Genomic DNA, 16,866 nt, shown 5'->3' on the forward strand with positions numbered 1-16,866 from the left:
AAGATGGCACGCCGCAAGACGACAGTCACGAACCACCGAGCTACCGATCTACACCAGATCATCTCCAGATCTCTGGATTCAAGACAGCACTTTCGGCGTCACATCGTGCAGCTGCTTAATCGAGGAAATGTGATCGTGTTAACTTGTGACCTGTGTTTACCTATTATGAAAATAAACCATAGCAGAACCCTGGCCTGACTACATTTTATGGTTTATGATGTTAAAGAACATTTCATGACGTCTCAGACAACTGTAAATTTGTGGCTACTGTGGGTTAATTATAAACGCTATCCTTAACTCATATTTACCATAGTAAAAACATGGTACATTATCTTTATACCCATCATTCCACGCTCCTTCTTAGCGTCATCAAACCACGCGATTGTTATTGTTTTGGTAGTGCGCCCTCTACTGGACGTTACTACAACCTGTACCTTTAACTCTAAGTTCTTGTCATATTTTATTACCATTTTCTAAACCATAGCAAATAAGCTGTGAAAATGTGAGAAATGTTGAAGGTGTCTGAATAAATTTAGTTTTGACTGTATATTAAATTTTTACAGTGAAGACTATGCAGTGCTATTTTACATTTAATTATTCAGTTTCTGTACCTGGACACTTACAAATTAAAAAAACCGACCTTCTCTAAAGTTGCATGCGATATTGAAATACACTTTTCTAACGTCAATAGCATTTGAGGAGAATGACTTACAGTGATTAAAACAACTTTAAACTGTTCATCTAGGTGTCATCTATAATACACATCTTTTATATTTTTGATATTTATTAAAATAAACTGTAAACCATATATAATTATGCTACTTTTTCACAACCAAATGGACTCAAATGGAAACTTGAAGCTCAATAGCATTTGAGGAGAAAGACTTAGAGTCATAAAAACAACAGTAATCTGTTCATTACAATGCACACCTTATAGATTTTTAATATCTATTCAAATAAATTGTGAATCATTTAGGTAAAAATGAGGCCCGTGTATCACTTTCAGACACATTCCTTTGAAACTTTTTTGGATGTTGATGTTAATAACGAGTTTTAATGTCGGAAATAATTTCACCATCACCAACGCATCTAATATTTTCTCTGACTTTCCAGGATACAATCTAGAAACATACAATCAGTGACAGGATGAAATGAATGAGCAAACTTCATTTAGAAGCTCATTTAAATACAGGATCAGTTCATTTGCATATTGCTCAGATGCTTCAGTGCTCTGAGAGTGTTTATAGTGCTGTGAGTTTAACACTTCATCACTGACACACACAACAATCTTCATCAACATGACCTTCATCATCATCTTCATCTGGACTCTCACAGCGTTTGCTCAAGGTTTGTGCAGCACAAGTTTGATATCAATTCATTTCTTCAAGTATATTGTCAAAGTTTTTAGTTGATTTTCTTCTTGTTGTGTGTTTCAGAGTGTAGAGGACAGATCAGCGTCACTCAGAGTCCCTCAACAGCAGCTCAACCAGGAGAAACAGTGAAGATCAGCTGTAAAATGAGCAGGGATGTGCACAAAACTTATTTTGGTGATTGTGTAGCCTGGTACATACAGAAACCTGGAAGAGCTCCTGAAATATTTATTTGTGGAGCCACCAAGCTTTATACAGGTGGTACATGGAGAGGCAGTGGATCTAACAGTGATTTCACTCTGACCATCAGTGGAGTCACAACTTACCATGCAGGAGATTATTACTGTCAGAGTGAACACAAAATCAACAGTGAAAGTGTGTTCACACAGTGATAAAGCGTGGTACAAAAACCTGTGTCAGTCAGAGTCACAGTGACTGAACTGATGCTGCAGCTGCTCAAACACTATCACTCACTCAACAGGGAAAAAACATATTAATATCATCTTACAATAAACATCAGTTTTGTTGAACTACAACATTTATTTTTGATTATGATTTTTCTGAAGTTATTTTTGTCTCCTGATATTTTCAGTCCTTCATATAGAAATTCAGTCACTTTCGATCTTCAGTGGATATTTTTCCATCCTTCACTATATTTATGAGTTTCTTCATTGATGATTTATCCTCAATCTTCCTAATTGCATCATCAACATCATCAACATGTTCTGCTTCATCAGTTTAATAAGTCCATCATTTATTATTATTATGATTTATTAGGTTCATGCTTCATAATACAGATATTAATAGCATCATATAAAATGTTTCTCAATTTCAGAGCAAATGATAATGAATATGATTTATATAAATATTCATGCAGGAAAGATTAACAATGATATAAAGATAACTATTTTCAAATGAAAGACCAGATTACCCAACAGCTGCAGTTAACCATTAAAAACATACGCATATCACCATATTTAAATTTATTTGATAAAGATTTATAAAGAGTGAACATGTATTATATCATGTGTGACGTGACTCCTCATCAAACTCAGAGACTGACAGAGATATGTGTGTGATGATCCTCATGTCTGTTAAAACCCTGCAGGAACATCCATAGATTTAATATAAAATTTGGGAATTAAAGTCTAATATGAGAGAGTCAGATTAATCTACTAAAGTTGATCTTAAATTCAATACCGCCGATCCCTGGGTCAAAATACTCATCTTGGAAAGTGTGTTCAAAATAACTGTGTTTATGTCTTAAGTGGAAGATAACAGCTGAGGAAAAAAAAAAATAGATATGTATTATATTGGATGCATGAGCGTCTAATTTAGCTACTAATTGATGTAATGTAAATCCAAGAAAATGAAAGAAAGAAAATCACTCACATCTCTTGAGTGAATTACTTTGTAGTTTTAATAAGAATTAATGCACAGTCAAACCAACAATTATTCAGACACCAGATAAAATTTTTTATATTGTTTTTGTTTTTACTAATAGGTTCAGGACACTAGTGAGTATAGCAAATTAAAGCATAAATTTAGTATAGCAAAGTAAATTTACTGTCAAACTATATTTGCTGTATTGTATTGCAATATAGCATGACACAATATCTAATGGTGGTGTTACGGTTTAACTTGTTACCGTGTTATCTGGTGACCAACTTCCTGGTTCAGGTCTCCGCTGCAGATGTGAATCATGTGATGGAACGACGGCAGCAGATTCAGCGTTTCTGAAAGCACAGACTGATGTGATATTATTAAGTATCTAATAAACACAGACTTGCTCATTGCATGAATCTGATATTCTTGTAAAGATTACAAGTTATTTGTATGATCACCCGTAGCAGCTGAAGTAAGTAGGATAAACAAAAAATTAAAATAAAGTTAGTCTGTGTTGGCACAGGTTTTCGAACACAGTCACGAACCACCGAGCTACCGATCTACACCAGATCAACTCCAGATCTCTGGATTCAAGACAGCACTTTCGGCGTCACATCGTGCAGCTGCTTAATCGAGGAAATGTGATCGTGTTAACTTGTGACCTGTGTTTACCTATTATGAAAATAAACCATAGCAGAACCCTGGCCTGACTACATTTTATGGTTTATGATGTTAAAGAACATTTCATGACGTCTCAGACAACTGTAAATTTGTGGCTTCTGTGGGCAGTGCCGCTGCTAGCCATTTTGGTGCCCTAAGCATAATTCCTTTATGATGCCCCCGACACCGAGAAAGTTAAAAAAAAAAAACGTTTGTTTTTGCCAGTTTAACTTTTTATTACCAAACATAACTCAATACCAATAACACACAATAGCAGCATCACAGTATAAAACTTAAGAACATTAAAAATAGAAAGAAAATCTTCACAGCTGACTTTGTAAACAGTCAACAGAATAGCAAAATAAAAAAAATATCAAAATAATCCAGACTTTTTTTTTTTTTTTTTTTGCAAATTCAATGTCACTTTGAATAAATTAAATTAAATAATCATCAATAAGTACTAGGGCTGTCACTTTTGTGAAAAAATCATTTTTGATTTTTAAGACATAAGTGTTCATTGAATCGAGTGTAAAATTGATTTTCCATGTCTAAAAAAAAGACGTTTCCTTTTTCAACGTCAATAACAAACATAAAGAAAGAGCTGGAAACCCTCAAGTCAGCAATATTTCTTATTTATTGGCATGAAGTTTCATGGCAAAATTTTCGGGGTCCAGAGAAGAGCGTTTTTTATTTACTATATGTCCAGCTGTTGAGAAGACGCGCTCCGACCGCACTGATGTCCCAGGACACTCAGGTAGGCTACAGCTGCGCAAGGTGGGGGTATTACTGCCAATTTTCCACCACAAAAGCCGGTCGCTATCAGCTTGCAATGGTCCTTTTCATAACTCAGAATCTCTTGTAGCTAGATGCGCGAATGAGGAGAATTCGCGTCTACTGTGCTGCGAGACCTCCAGACGTGTGGAAACATGTCTTTGCATTGTAAGTTATAATAACATAGTTTGCTAATGCTAACATTAACGTCAGCAAGTTCGAGGTGCATTACGATTAGCAGCAGCACGCACATGCAGCATATTTCCCGTACTTTCTAGACTAGACCGGACTAGACTAGAGCAATTATTCAATATCTTTCTTGTTCCCCCTTTTTTGTTACATATACATGGCTAAAATGTGCCTTATATTTCTATAGGCTAATGAAATAATACCGGCATTTAAAAAAAAAAAAACTATTTTTGGTGCCCCCTCAGCACTTGGTGCCCTACACACAGTGCGTGATGCACGTGCTGGGAGCGGCGGCGCTGACTGTGGGTTAATTATAAACGCTATCCTTAACTCATATTTACCATAGTAAAAACATGGTAATTTTTTTTTATTACCTTCATTCCGCGCTCCTTCTTAGCATCATCAAACCACGCGATTGTTATTGTTTTGGTAGTGTGCCCTCTACTGGAAGTTACTACAACCTGTACCTTTAACTCTGAGTTCTTGTCATATTTTATTACCATTTTCTAAGCTGTGATAATGTGAGAAATGTTGAAGGTGTCTGAATAAATTTAGTTTTGACTGTATAAAAAAATTTTTTACAGTGAAGACTATGCAGTGCTATTTTACATTTAATTATTCGGTTTCTGTACCTGGACACTTACAAATTTTAAAAACTGTGACCTTCTCTCAAGTTGCATGCGATATTGAAATACACTTTTCTAACATCAATAGCATTTGAGGAGAATGACTTACAGTAATTAAAACAACTGTAAACTGTTCATCTAGGTGTCATCTATAATGCACATCTTTTATATTTTTTATATTTATTACAATAAACTGTAAACCATATATAATGATGCTACTTTTTCACAACCAAATGGACTCAAATGCAAACTTGAAGCTCGATAGCATTTGAGGAGAAGGAGTTAGAGTCATAAAAACAACAGTAATGTGTTCATTACAATGCACACCTTTAAATTTTTAATATCTATTAAAATAAATTGTAAATCATTTAGGTAAAAAATTATTCACTTCGTGTATCAGTTTCAGACATATTCATTTGAAACTTTTTTAGGATGTTGACGTTAATAACAAGTTTTAATGTCGGAAATAATTCCACCATCACCAACACATCTAATATTTTCTCTGACTTTCCAGGATACAATCTAGAAACATACAATCAGTGACAGGAAGAAATGAATGAGCAAACTTCATTTAGAAGCTTATTTAAATACAGGATCAGTTCATTTGCATATTGATCAGATGCTTCAGTGCTCTGAGAGTGTTTATAGTGCTGTGAGTTTAACACTTCATCACTGACACACACAACAATCTTCATCAACATGACCTTCATCATCATCTTCATCTGGACTCTCACAGCGTTTGCTCAAGGTTTGTGCAGCACAAGTTTGATATCAATTCATTTCTTCAAGTATATTGTCAAAGTTTTGAGTTGATTTTCTTCTTGTTGTGTGTTTCAGAGAGTAGAGGACAGATCAGCGTCACTCAGAGTCCCTCAACAGCAGCTCAACCAGGAGAAACAGTGAAGATCAGCTGTAAAACCAGCAAAGATGTGTACATATACGAAAATCAGTATAATTTTTTAGCCTGGTATTTACAGAAACCTGGAGAAGCTCCTAAACTCCTGATTTATTATGCAAACACTCTCGAGTCAGGAACTCCATCTAGATTCAGTGGCAGTGGATCTAACAGTGATTTCACTCTGACCATCAGTGGAGTCCAGACTGAAGATGCTGGACATTATTACTGTCAGAGTTTTCACTGCAGAACAGATTCTGATGGTGATTGTGTGGGTGACTATGTGTTCACACAGTGATAAAGCATCGTACAAAAACCTCTGTCACACTCAAATGAACACACAACACACTCACACACTGATACTTTGGAAAATTGGATTGACTTTCACAAAAACAGCCTCATCATCACTAAATGTCTCTTGATGCATGAAAACTAGAAATTATTTATAAATAAAAAAAGTAAATAAATTAAACTACATTACTCAGAAAATGCATTTATTAATCACAGTTTTATTAGACATTTTAGTTTTGGGTATCTAAATGATCATTTATTTCTCTAAGCATTTGAAATAATTAAAAAAGCTTTTAAAAGATGTTTTGATGACCTTTGACCTCTGGAATGACCTTTGCCCTCTCACCGAGTTCACAGTGACATACTTGTTTCTTTATGCAACTGTGATTTAAATCATCAGAAAACATGGAGCTTTAGAAACATTAATGTGTTTTTGACTCATAACATGAAATAAGATCCTGAACACTGTAATGTTTTATGTGCATCATCTGCTGTAAGCCGTACACAGATTTACATAGAGATGATTTGCATTTCAGCACAAGCTTCAGGAGGTTTTATAACTCTGTGAGTTTGAGAATCTGAATAACAGCAACCATGAGCTTCATCACCATCTTCATCTGGATCTTCACCAGCTACTGTTTCACAGGTGAGGAGATAAACATACTCTATTCTAACTGACCATCTGTGCCAGAAATACTGTCCTTCAACAAATACTGAATTCTGAATGTTGATTCATTTTTCTTGATGTAGAATCAGCAGCTGGAGTGACAGTCACTCAGACGCCTGCAGTGAAACCTGTTCAACCAGGAGACAAAGTTACTATGTCCTGTAAAACCAGTCCTGAAGTTTACCAGGGTTGGAGTGTTCAGCCTTTATACTGGTACTTACAGAAACCTGGAGAAGCTCCTAAACTCCTGATTTATTGGGCTAACACTCTCCAGTCAGGAACTCCATCTAGATTCAGTGGCAGTGGATCTAACAGTGATTTCACTCTGACCATCAGTGGAGTCCAGACTGAAGATGCTGGACGTTATTACTGTAAGAGTGTACACTACATCAACAGTCAACATGTGTTCACACAGTGATAAAGCGTGGTACAAAAACCTGTGTCAGTCAGAGTCACAGTGACTGAACTGATGCTGCAGCTGCTCAAACACTATCACTCACTACTGACACACAGAGACCAAACACACAACTACACATGAGCTCACAACTGAGTCAGGAGTCACATCTGCTCTATTAGACTGGGATCTGTCCTGTGACAGACGGGTTTGACTCAACTATACTCAGATTCAGAGAAAACAGAGAGATAAACTGATATCAAAGCAAACTATTATATTGCAATATCTTGTTTTGGTTTGTACATTAAACTACAAACAATTAAACTAGCATTAACTGATATCACCAAATATGACTTAACATTGTAGATGAAATGTAATAATTAAAATACAAAAACTGATGCAATCAATCGATAAAATAGAAGAAAATTTGACTATAAATAAGATGGGAAATGTAAGTAGAGTTTGTTAGTACTTTAAGTTATATATTTTTTATATAAATGAAGAATATTGTTGCCAAATGTTATCAAATAACATCAAACCTCTATTTAAAACACACACACATTATATATTTATATTAGATCATTTAAGAAAGACTTACTTCTGATCGTCAGTTTAGTTCCTCCACCAAAAGTCCACCACAGTGCTTCATTCTAGTGAAAGCGTCGTACAAAAACCTCCTTCACACTCAAATGAACACAAACTCCACGACACACACACACACAAAACACACACACACACACTTTCACACACACACACACACACACACACACATGGATTATTGGACTAAAGTGATGAAAATCTCTGTATTGATACATTTTCTTTACACATCTTCATTTGGGTTTCTAAAAGATCATATATTTGTCAAAGCAGTTTTAATAAGCTCTGATGACCTGTGACCTCTGAGATGACCTTTGCCCTCACACTGAGTTCACAGTGACATACTTGTTTCTCTGAATGTTTCAGCTCTGTCACTGAATCAAGAGAAAACCTGCAGTCTGAACCAGAGACTCACACAGAATGAAAAAGACATGATTTCCAGATTTGTAAAGAAGTGAGAACACACAGCACTGGATCATGAGACTAAAACAGGTTTAGAGGCTCAGGTTTCATCTGCATGTGGGGATGTTCATGTCTGTTTTCCTCCAGGAGGGTTTTTCCACAGAGAGTCACTTTGCATCAGCACATGCTTCAGCGCTCCGAGTGTTTATAGCGTTCAGACTCAACACTTTATAACACACTGCTGTTTACCACGGTACAAAACCAACAAACACAATGAATCTCTTCAGCAGCTTCATCTGGATTCTGGCAGCTTTTATTCCAGGTAACAGAAGTCAAAGATGCTCATTTTTGACTCTTTAATGTTGATTTGATTTGATTGAACACATATAATGTTGTTGTCAGCAGCATCCAGAGGAATCACTGTGACTCAGCCTGAAGCTGTGACTGTTTCTGAACGACAAGACGCCACGATAGCGTGTAAAACTGATCCTGGAATAACTGGCTTGGGTTTAGCTTGGTATCAGCAGAAACCTGGAGAAGCTCCTAAACTCATCATTTATGGTGTAAACAATCTCGAAGATGAGAGTTTCAGTCGATTCAGTGGGAATGGAGAGTCAGGTGGGACTGATTTCACTCTGACCATCAGTGGAGTCCAGACTGAAGATGTTGCACATTATTACTGTCAGAGTGTTCATGAAATCAACAGTGACTATGTGTTCACACAGTGATAAAGCGTGGTACAAAAACCTGTGTCAGTCAGAGTCACAGTGACTGAACTGATGCTGCAGCTGCTCAAACACTATCACTCACTCAACAGGGAAAAACATATTAATATTATCTTACAATAAACATCAGTTTTGTTGAGCTTCATAATTTATTTTTAATTATGATTTTTGTCTCCTGATATTTTTAAGTCCTTCATGTAGAAATTCAGTGGATATTTTTCCATCCTTCACTATATTTTTGGAGTTTCTTCATTTATGATTTATCCTCAATCTTCTTTCTAAACTGCATCATCAGTTTAATAAGACCATTATTGATTTATTAAGTTCATCCCTCACAGTGCAGATATTAACAGCATCATATAAATATGTTTGTCATTTTCAGAGCAAATGATAATTAATATAATTTATAGAAATATATAAGCATGAAAAAATTAACAATGACATAAAATTAATGTAAAAAAAAAAAACTGATTAGTCAGCAGGTGCAGGTCACCATCAATAAACAACATATACATATCACTATATTAACATTTATTTTTACGAAGATTTATAAAGAGTGAACATGTTTTATATGATGTGTGATGGGATTCAAACTTAGTTGATTCAGTGATTGAGAGTTAAGTTAATATAAAAAGGTTATCATTTTATAAATTATATATATATATATATATATATATATATATATATATATATATATATATATATATATTATTTTTTAAACGATTAATCTAGCGATTAATTTTTTCAGACCGATTTGATTGTGATTATCTCCCCATTAATTGACTTCTAACAATTTATACATGTTGATTTACATATCTGAATGAAAAAAAACACGAATTCCTTAACATTGCAATATATTTTTATTGCTCTTAAAATTTACAAAATAAAAGACTAATAATGCATTACTTTGCACTTGTATAAAGATAGCATTCAATAAAACCTTGAAGCCTTGAAAACACATAGCTTGCTGAAACAAGCTTACTGAACACATAGGGCCTAGCTTACTGAAAAAAAAGTTCTTCTTTCAGATGAAAATAACAACAACTTGATGTCTAGCATTCAATAAAAAAGGTCACCCAAAATACTTGTTTAGAGCAATTGAAAGAATACAGTAACCAATGTAAACTTGAGGGATTTAAGCTAATACAGAGAGTGCTTTTCCAAAAAAATGAATAAATAAAAATTAACAGTGGGAGCCAGCAGCCTGTCATGGAGAAAAAAAAAAATCTCCGAATGCTCCACGTGAAACTTTGGCGTTCCGCCCTTTTTCTATTGTGTTTAATGATTTTGGTTAATATGCACAAGGGAGAGAGCGAGCAAGAAGCGCTCGTGTTGTTTGAAGACTGTGAGTGTGTGCGCAGCCGGAGCTCTCTCTCGTACTTGCCCTGTCAGGCGCAGCAGTCATTCTATTCTACATCACTCACCGATCAAATAAGGCTTTGACAGCCGGCAAAAAAAAAAAGATCAATGCAGAAAAACCACTGGGTTGGTTATATAACGTTGGACAGAATGTTGAGCTATCGCGTATATTCAGAGCACATAAAGTAAACGTTTTGCTAATGTTTTTAGAGAAATAAAAACAGGTCGACGAATCGATCCGCATATTTTGCGTCGACGTAATTTTTGGCATCGACGTCATCAATGACCTCGACACGTTGTCCCAGCCCTAATATATATATACTACCTACTGTGAAGTTACTAAATCAAACGTGACGTGCTAACATGGATGCAGCTATGAAGCCGCCGGGTTTTCTTCAGGGAAAATGTATTTTTAAGATGTTTACCAATGGAAACCTCGACAAGACTAAGGTTGTTTGCATCATGTGCAATGCAGAATTAGTTTACTGTAGGAGTTCTTCCAGTCTCAAGTACCACCTAAACACAAAGCATCTCTTAGCTAATGCAGAAGATGCCGTGCCAAGCACTGATGTAGCGCAGGGGAAGAGTCGTCGTCAAACTTCTATGTTTGAGTGCAACCGTCAGCACAGCTCTATCAGCCAAGCTAACTAATCTCCTCTCTCAGTGGATTGCCACCAGCTGCCGGACCATCAGTGTGTTTGAAGATGATAAACTCGAGCTTGTTCTCCAGGTGGCCACAGGTGACCCATCTTACAAACTACCTGCGAGGCGAACTATCATGAGGAGAATATATGTCAAGCATGCCACAGAGAAAGCCTTAAAAGATGAGAAGATGGTAGAGCACTGACTGGGGACCATCGGACATCTGTCAACAACGATAACAACCTCACGTTACTGTACACCTCATCGATGCCAGCTGGGAACTTCACTCCTTTGCTTTACATAGGCTACATTATGTAATTTTAAATTACATAATTTAATTTAATTACATAGCCTATTAATTACCACGACACCACATTATGTTTTCTTCTTGATGATTGCTGACAAAATCAGCACTATTGGAACAGACAGCGCTCCTAATATGGAGGCAGCAGGGAGGATACGGCCATTCGAGCATCGCCCTGTCCCTGTGTTGTGCATGTAGAAACCCGTTCTCAAAGACTTACTTTTAGTCATTATTTGGGTAGCACACATATTCTGAATGCCTTCTGCAGGATTCAAATGAGCCATTTTAATCTAGATTAATTCCAAGATTACAGTGAGATTAATCTAGATTAAAAGAGTAGTCTATGCCCACCACTGACATATATTATATATTAAAGGATCAAATATTTGAAAACATTTTTACTCTGTTCTCATTTCAGTAACTGTATTTTGTGTCTGTTAATGAGCGACTGTCTTCAGGTAAATGATGTGAGTGTGTTTGCATATTGCTCAGATGCTTCAGTGCTCTGAGAGTGTTTATAGTGCTGTGAGTTTAACACTTCATCACTGACACACACAACAATCTTCATCAACATGACCTTCATCATCATCTTCATCTGGACTCTCACAGCGTTTGCTCAAGGTTTGTGCAGCACAAATTTCATATCAATTCATTTCTTCAAGTATATTGTCAAAGTTTTGAGTTGATTTTCTTCTTGTTGTGTGTTTCAGAGAGTAGAGGACAGATCAGCGTCACTCAGAGTCCCTCAACAGCAGCTCAACCAGAAGAAACAGTGAAGATCAGCTGCAAAACCAGCAAAGATGTGTACAGTACTAGTTGGGGGCATTGCTTAGCCTGGTACTTACAGAAACCTGGAGAAGCTCCTAAACTCCTGATTTATTTGACTGACAGCCTTGAGTCAGGAACTCCATCTAGATTCAGTGGCAGTGGATCTAACAGTGATTTCACTCTGACCATCAGTGGAGTCCAGACTGAAGATGCTGGACATTATTACTGTCAGAGTTTACACTGCAAAACAGATTCTAGTTATAGTTGTGTGAGTGATGTTGTGTTCACACAGTGATAAAGCGTGGTACAAAAACCTGTGTCAGTCAGAGTCACAGTGACTGAACTGATGCTGCAGCTGCTCAAACACTATCACTCACTACTGACACACAGAGACCAAACACACAACTACACATGAGCTCACAACTGAGTCAGGAGCGTCCAGTGTCCACTATGGGGGATATATTCAAGAAAGGAGGTTCAACAATCTCGGAGTTAAAACTTGAACTCAGAGTTGACTTACCCTGAGATTGGAAACTCTGAGTTTTGAGTTTCTGAACAGCTGAACAGAGTTAGTTCAATCCAGTCTGTTTAGGCTGACTCGGAGTTTAACGCGTGCATGATGACTATGAAAAGCCATGATCTCTGAGCTCTGAAATTACTATTCACCATGGCAACAGCTCCCGCCAAAAAGACTTCTGCATACTACGGAATACGTAACTTTAATTCTAAATCAATTGCTGCGTCCGAAATGGCAAACTGAATGAGTAGGTACTTAGTTTTTTTTTTTTTTTTTTTTTACAATCAACAGTTTTTTCAATACATTTAACAAGTTTGCTAAACTCTTAACGCACCAACACACCTAAAAACACACAACTGGCAAAACGGTTAATTTCATGTTCAAAATCACACATTGTAAACTAAACCCGCCAAAAAATTTCAAAATACAATAATAAACCAACACAATACACAGTGTCTAACAAAACACTGCAAACATGTTCCAAAATCAAATAATTATTCAAAACACTAACACATGTTCTCTGCCAACAGAAACATTTAGCCAATCATAACACAATGACAAAAAAAAAACAATATCCTCAGCTCAAATTACAGAAACTGTTTTTATTTATAATTTATGTCATTATGTGGAAATACAAAATTTACAGAACAGAAAAATCCACAAGCGCAACAACTTCAGAGATATGACTGCCTGCGTCAGGTTTAATATCTACTATCTGTAAATATTTTGATGCTGATGCAATTTGCTCCTTTTGTGCTCTTGTTGAAGAAACAGCTGTCCTTTTATTGTGATTGTAGTATTACCAAAACATTTTGTGTTTTTTATATTTTTAACGCTACTGAAATGACCCACAGTAGAATCCTGAAATATTAAACACCTGATAGCATCAATAACATCACAACCCTGTCTAATATGGTTTTCCTCAGCGTTATCTGCACAAAGCAGAGGTGGATCAGCTGCTTGAAGATTTGGTCTTTGGACACTTTAAAAATGTATTACTACTTAGAAATTAACAATAATAATGATAAACGGTGACTAACAATTCTATATTTTTTGCAAAACAAACAAATTGCAATTCGTTTTTTTCATATGCCATGGCTATGCATGACTTCACACTAGACAGATGCAGCCAAGTAATGAATGAATGCATGTGTTAATTTACAGTTTACGGTAGCTCAATAAATATGATTTTAACACACGGAAACCGTGTTTTGGTTTATAATACTCACATTTGTAAACATTCACCGCTGTTCTCCGATGATGTCGTTCGATGATGGCGTATCCTCTCGCGTGGCATCCTGGGATTGAAAAGTATCCATCGATGAACACTTCAGAATCTGGGCTGAAGCAGTAGGACATCCAGGGATTTCTCGCCTACTGTTTAATGAATACTGAGCTTTCGAACGTACTTCTTTCTTCACATACTCTTTTTCCCTTCTATATAGTAGGTGAGTAGCATATTAGAGCACAAATTAAGTATACGTACATCTTAATCTCGACCTACTCTTTTAAGAACACAACAGATTCAAACATACTCATTCACTCACCTACTGCTTTTCTGTACTATATAGTAGACAATTATGCCATTTCAGATGCAGTCAATGTTATCAGAGGTTATAAACTGGCAGAAAGGTAATTTAGTGAACTAATTTTCATTTTCATGGTTTGCCACTGGCAAATAATAATAATAATAATAATAATAATAATAATAATAATAATAATAATAATAATAATAATAATAATAATATGGCAGCAGAAAAACATTTAACAAAAACATAAATCAATGGGATAAAGCTTCAAGCATGAAATGGGTGTAGGCTTATGTTACATGTCTTTACAAACATTTGATTGTTAAGAAATATCATTCAGTGTATATCTATTTCAATGTGCAGCAGCTTTTCCCACATAGTCTTAATGCTTTATCACATAATTATAACAGCAAGAAGAAAGAGACTCGTGAAATGGGAGGAGAACCTGCACCAGTAATGACAGATGAAGATATAGCCACAATACTAATATTAAAATCAAATCTCACACTGCTCTGCCATTTGGCATCCTTTCATTCCGTACAGTAATCATCAGAAAGTGATGATAGGAATATGCATCAATGCATCCAACCACACTGGAAATCCTAAAAGACATTCTAATGATTAGATTGTCTCCAAAGGTCATAAAATAAAATAAACAATTAATATGTTAAAAAATGTGCCAGTGTAAGATTATGCTTGTTCTATAACATATGAAAATATGAAATTATTTTCTATAAAATATGATTTATGTGCATCATCTGCTGTAAGCGGTACACAGATTTACATAGAGATGATTTGCATTTCAGCACAAGCTTCAGGAGGTTTTATAACTCTGTGAGTTTGAGAATCTGAACAACAGCAACCATGAGCTTCATCACCATCTTCATCTGGATCTTCACCAGCTACTGTTTCACAGGTGAGGAGATAAACATACTCTATTCTTACTGACCATCTGTGCCAGAAATACTGTCCTTCAACAAATACTGAATTCTGAATGTTGATTCATTTTTCTTGATGTAGAATCAGCAGCTGGAGTGACAGTCACTCAGACGCCTGCAGAGAAACCTGTTCAACCAGGAGACAAAGTTACCATGTCCTGTAAAACCAGTCCTGAAGTTTACCAGGGTTGGAGTGCTCAGCCTTTACACTGGTACTTACAGAAACCTGGAGAAGCTCCTAAACTCCTGATTTATGCTGCAAACCGTCTCCAGTCAGGAACTCCATCTAGATTCAGTGGCAGTGGATCTAACAGTGATTTCACTCTGACCATCAGTGGAGTCCAGACTGAAGATGCTGGACATTATTACTGTCAGAGTTACCACAGTGGTGGTGTGTTCACACAGTGATAAAGCGTGGTACAAAAACCTGTGTCAGTCAGAGTCACAGTGACTGAACTGATGCTGCAGCTGCTCAAAGGAGGATCTGAAACTCTGTTGTTTTTGCTCTTTTTCCTCATATTCTGACTCTCTGTAGGGAGTTTTGATTTGATGCATTGTGCGGAGTCAATTATTCCGCTTATACTACGGTAACCACACCTCAAGACATTGATCTGATGATTCGTTTAAAGAGATTTATCCGGTTTTTGTACTTAAATCGCTATTGTGAGTAGGACACATTTCATCCAATGCCTCTTTTGCTAGAACCAAAACGTCATTTTAAAGCTGGTAATGGAGGCTTGAGCCGTTGATCGCATTCTAATGCAGTTATTAATGAAGTTATTAGAAAGAGAGCGAGAGCGACAGAGACACACACACACACAAAGAGAGAGAGAGAGCGAGCGAGCTTGTGTGAATTAGGCTAACGTACAGTACAGTAACGTACTGTACCTCTGTGCGTCTCTAAACACTCTTCTGCTGCAGCGTCTGTAAACAGCACTGAATGTCATGTGTAGCCTTTAAGTTGCTACACTGTATAGGCTAACTGATAAAATCATCAGGCCAGCGCTGACAACACCTTTTTGTCCAAATTGTGTGACCGCAAAGTGATATGGATCTGTAATGCGGTCAAGAGAGCTGCCTGGAACTACGTTTGCTGTGCGTTTCCCAGAAAATAATTGAACCCCTCAAAACGTTTGTCAGCCAATCAGATTCAAGCATTCAACAGCCCCCTAGTATAAATATTATTAACATATGGACATATAGAACTTATTCTATGAGAGTTTAACGTGTTACAAAGTTATATCTTCATCTATCCAGAGAATATACGTATGTGAAAATTATGTATCACCTTATGGGTAACATATGGAAATACCACTTTTAATATAGGGCAATATTCAAACCCGATTCCAAAAAAGTTGGGACACTGTACAAATTGTGAATAAAAACAGAATGCAATGATGTGGAGCTTTGAAATTTCTAATATTTTATTCAGAATACAACATAGATGACATATCAAATGTTTAAACTGAGAAAATGTATAATTTTAAGAGAAAAATTTTAAATTTCATGGCATCAACACATCTAAAAAGAGTTGGGACAAGGCCATGTTTGCCACTGTGTGGCATCCTCTCTTCTTTTTATAACAGTCTGCAAACGTCTGGGGACTGAGGAGATGAGTTGCTCAAGTTTAGGAATAGGAATATTGTCCCATTCTTATCTAATACATGCTTCTAGTTGCTCAACTGTCTTAGGTCTTCTTTGTTGCATCTTCCTATTTATGATGTGCCAAATGTTTTCTATGAGTGAAAGATCTGGACTGCAGTCTGGCCATTTCAGTACACGGATCCTTCTTCTAATTGATGCAATATGTGGTCTGGCATTGTCATGTTGGAAAAT

The 16,866-nt window shown here is 36.3% G+C and overlaps 4 gene segments (V, D, J or C); all 4 read left to right on the forward strand.

Annotated features, from left to right (window-relative positions):
• Window positions 1-5,701: 5,701 nt before the first annotated feature.
• Window positions 5,702-6,285, forward strand: LOC113092688 (immunoglobulin kappa variable 4-1-like). The segment is given in 2 exon segments: window positions 5,702-5,750; window positions 5,840-6,285. Coding segments are annotated over 2 exon segments (405 nt in total).
• A 497-nt stretch (window positions 6,286-6,782) lies between these two features.
• On the forward strand, window positions 6,783-7,273 carry LOC113092708 (Ig kappa chain V region K29-213-like). The segment is given in 2 exon segments: window positions 6,783-6,834; window positions 6,939-7,273. Coding segments are annotated over 2 exon segments (387 nt in total).
• Window positions 7,274-8,202: 929 nt separating this feature from the next.
• Window positions 8,203-9,303, forward strand: LOC113092701 (immunoglobulin kappa variable 1D-13-like). The segment is given in 2 exon segments: window positions 8,203-8,570; window positions 8,651-9,303. Coding segments are annotated over 2 exon segments (375 nt in total).
• Window positions 9,304-14,926: 5,623 nt separating this feature from the next.
• Window positions 14,927-15,708, forward strand: LOC113092700 (immunoglobulin kappa variable 1-8-like). The segment is given in 2 exon segments: window positions 14,927-15,008; window positions 15,113-15,708. Coding segments are annotated over 2 exon segments (378 nt in total).
• The last annotated feature ends 1,158 nt before the right edge of the window (window positions 15,709-16,866 follow it).

The sequence above is a fragment of the Carassius auratus genome, unplaced genomic scaffold (genome assembly GCF_003368295.1).
Source record: "Carassius auratus strain Wakin unplaced genomic scaffold, ASM336829v1 scaf_tig00214714_1_2670353, whole genome shotgun sequence".
NCBI classification, from domain to species: domain Eukaryota; kingdom Metazoa; phylum Chordata; class Actinopteri; order Cypriniformes; family Cyprinidae; genus Carassius; species Carassius auratus.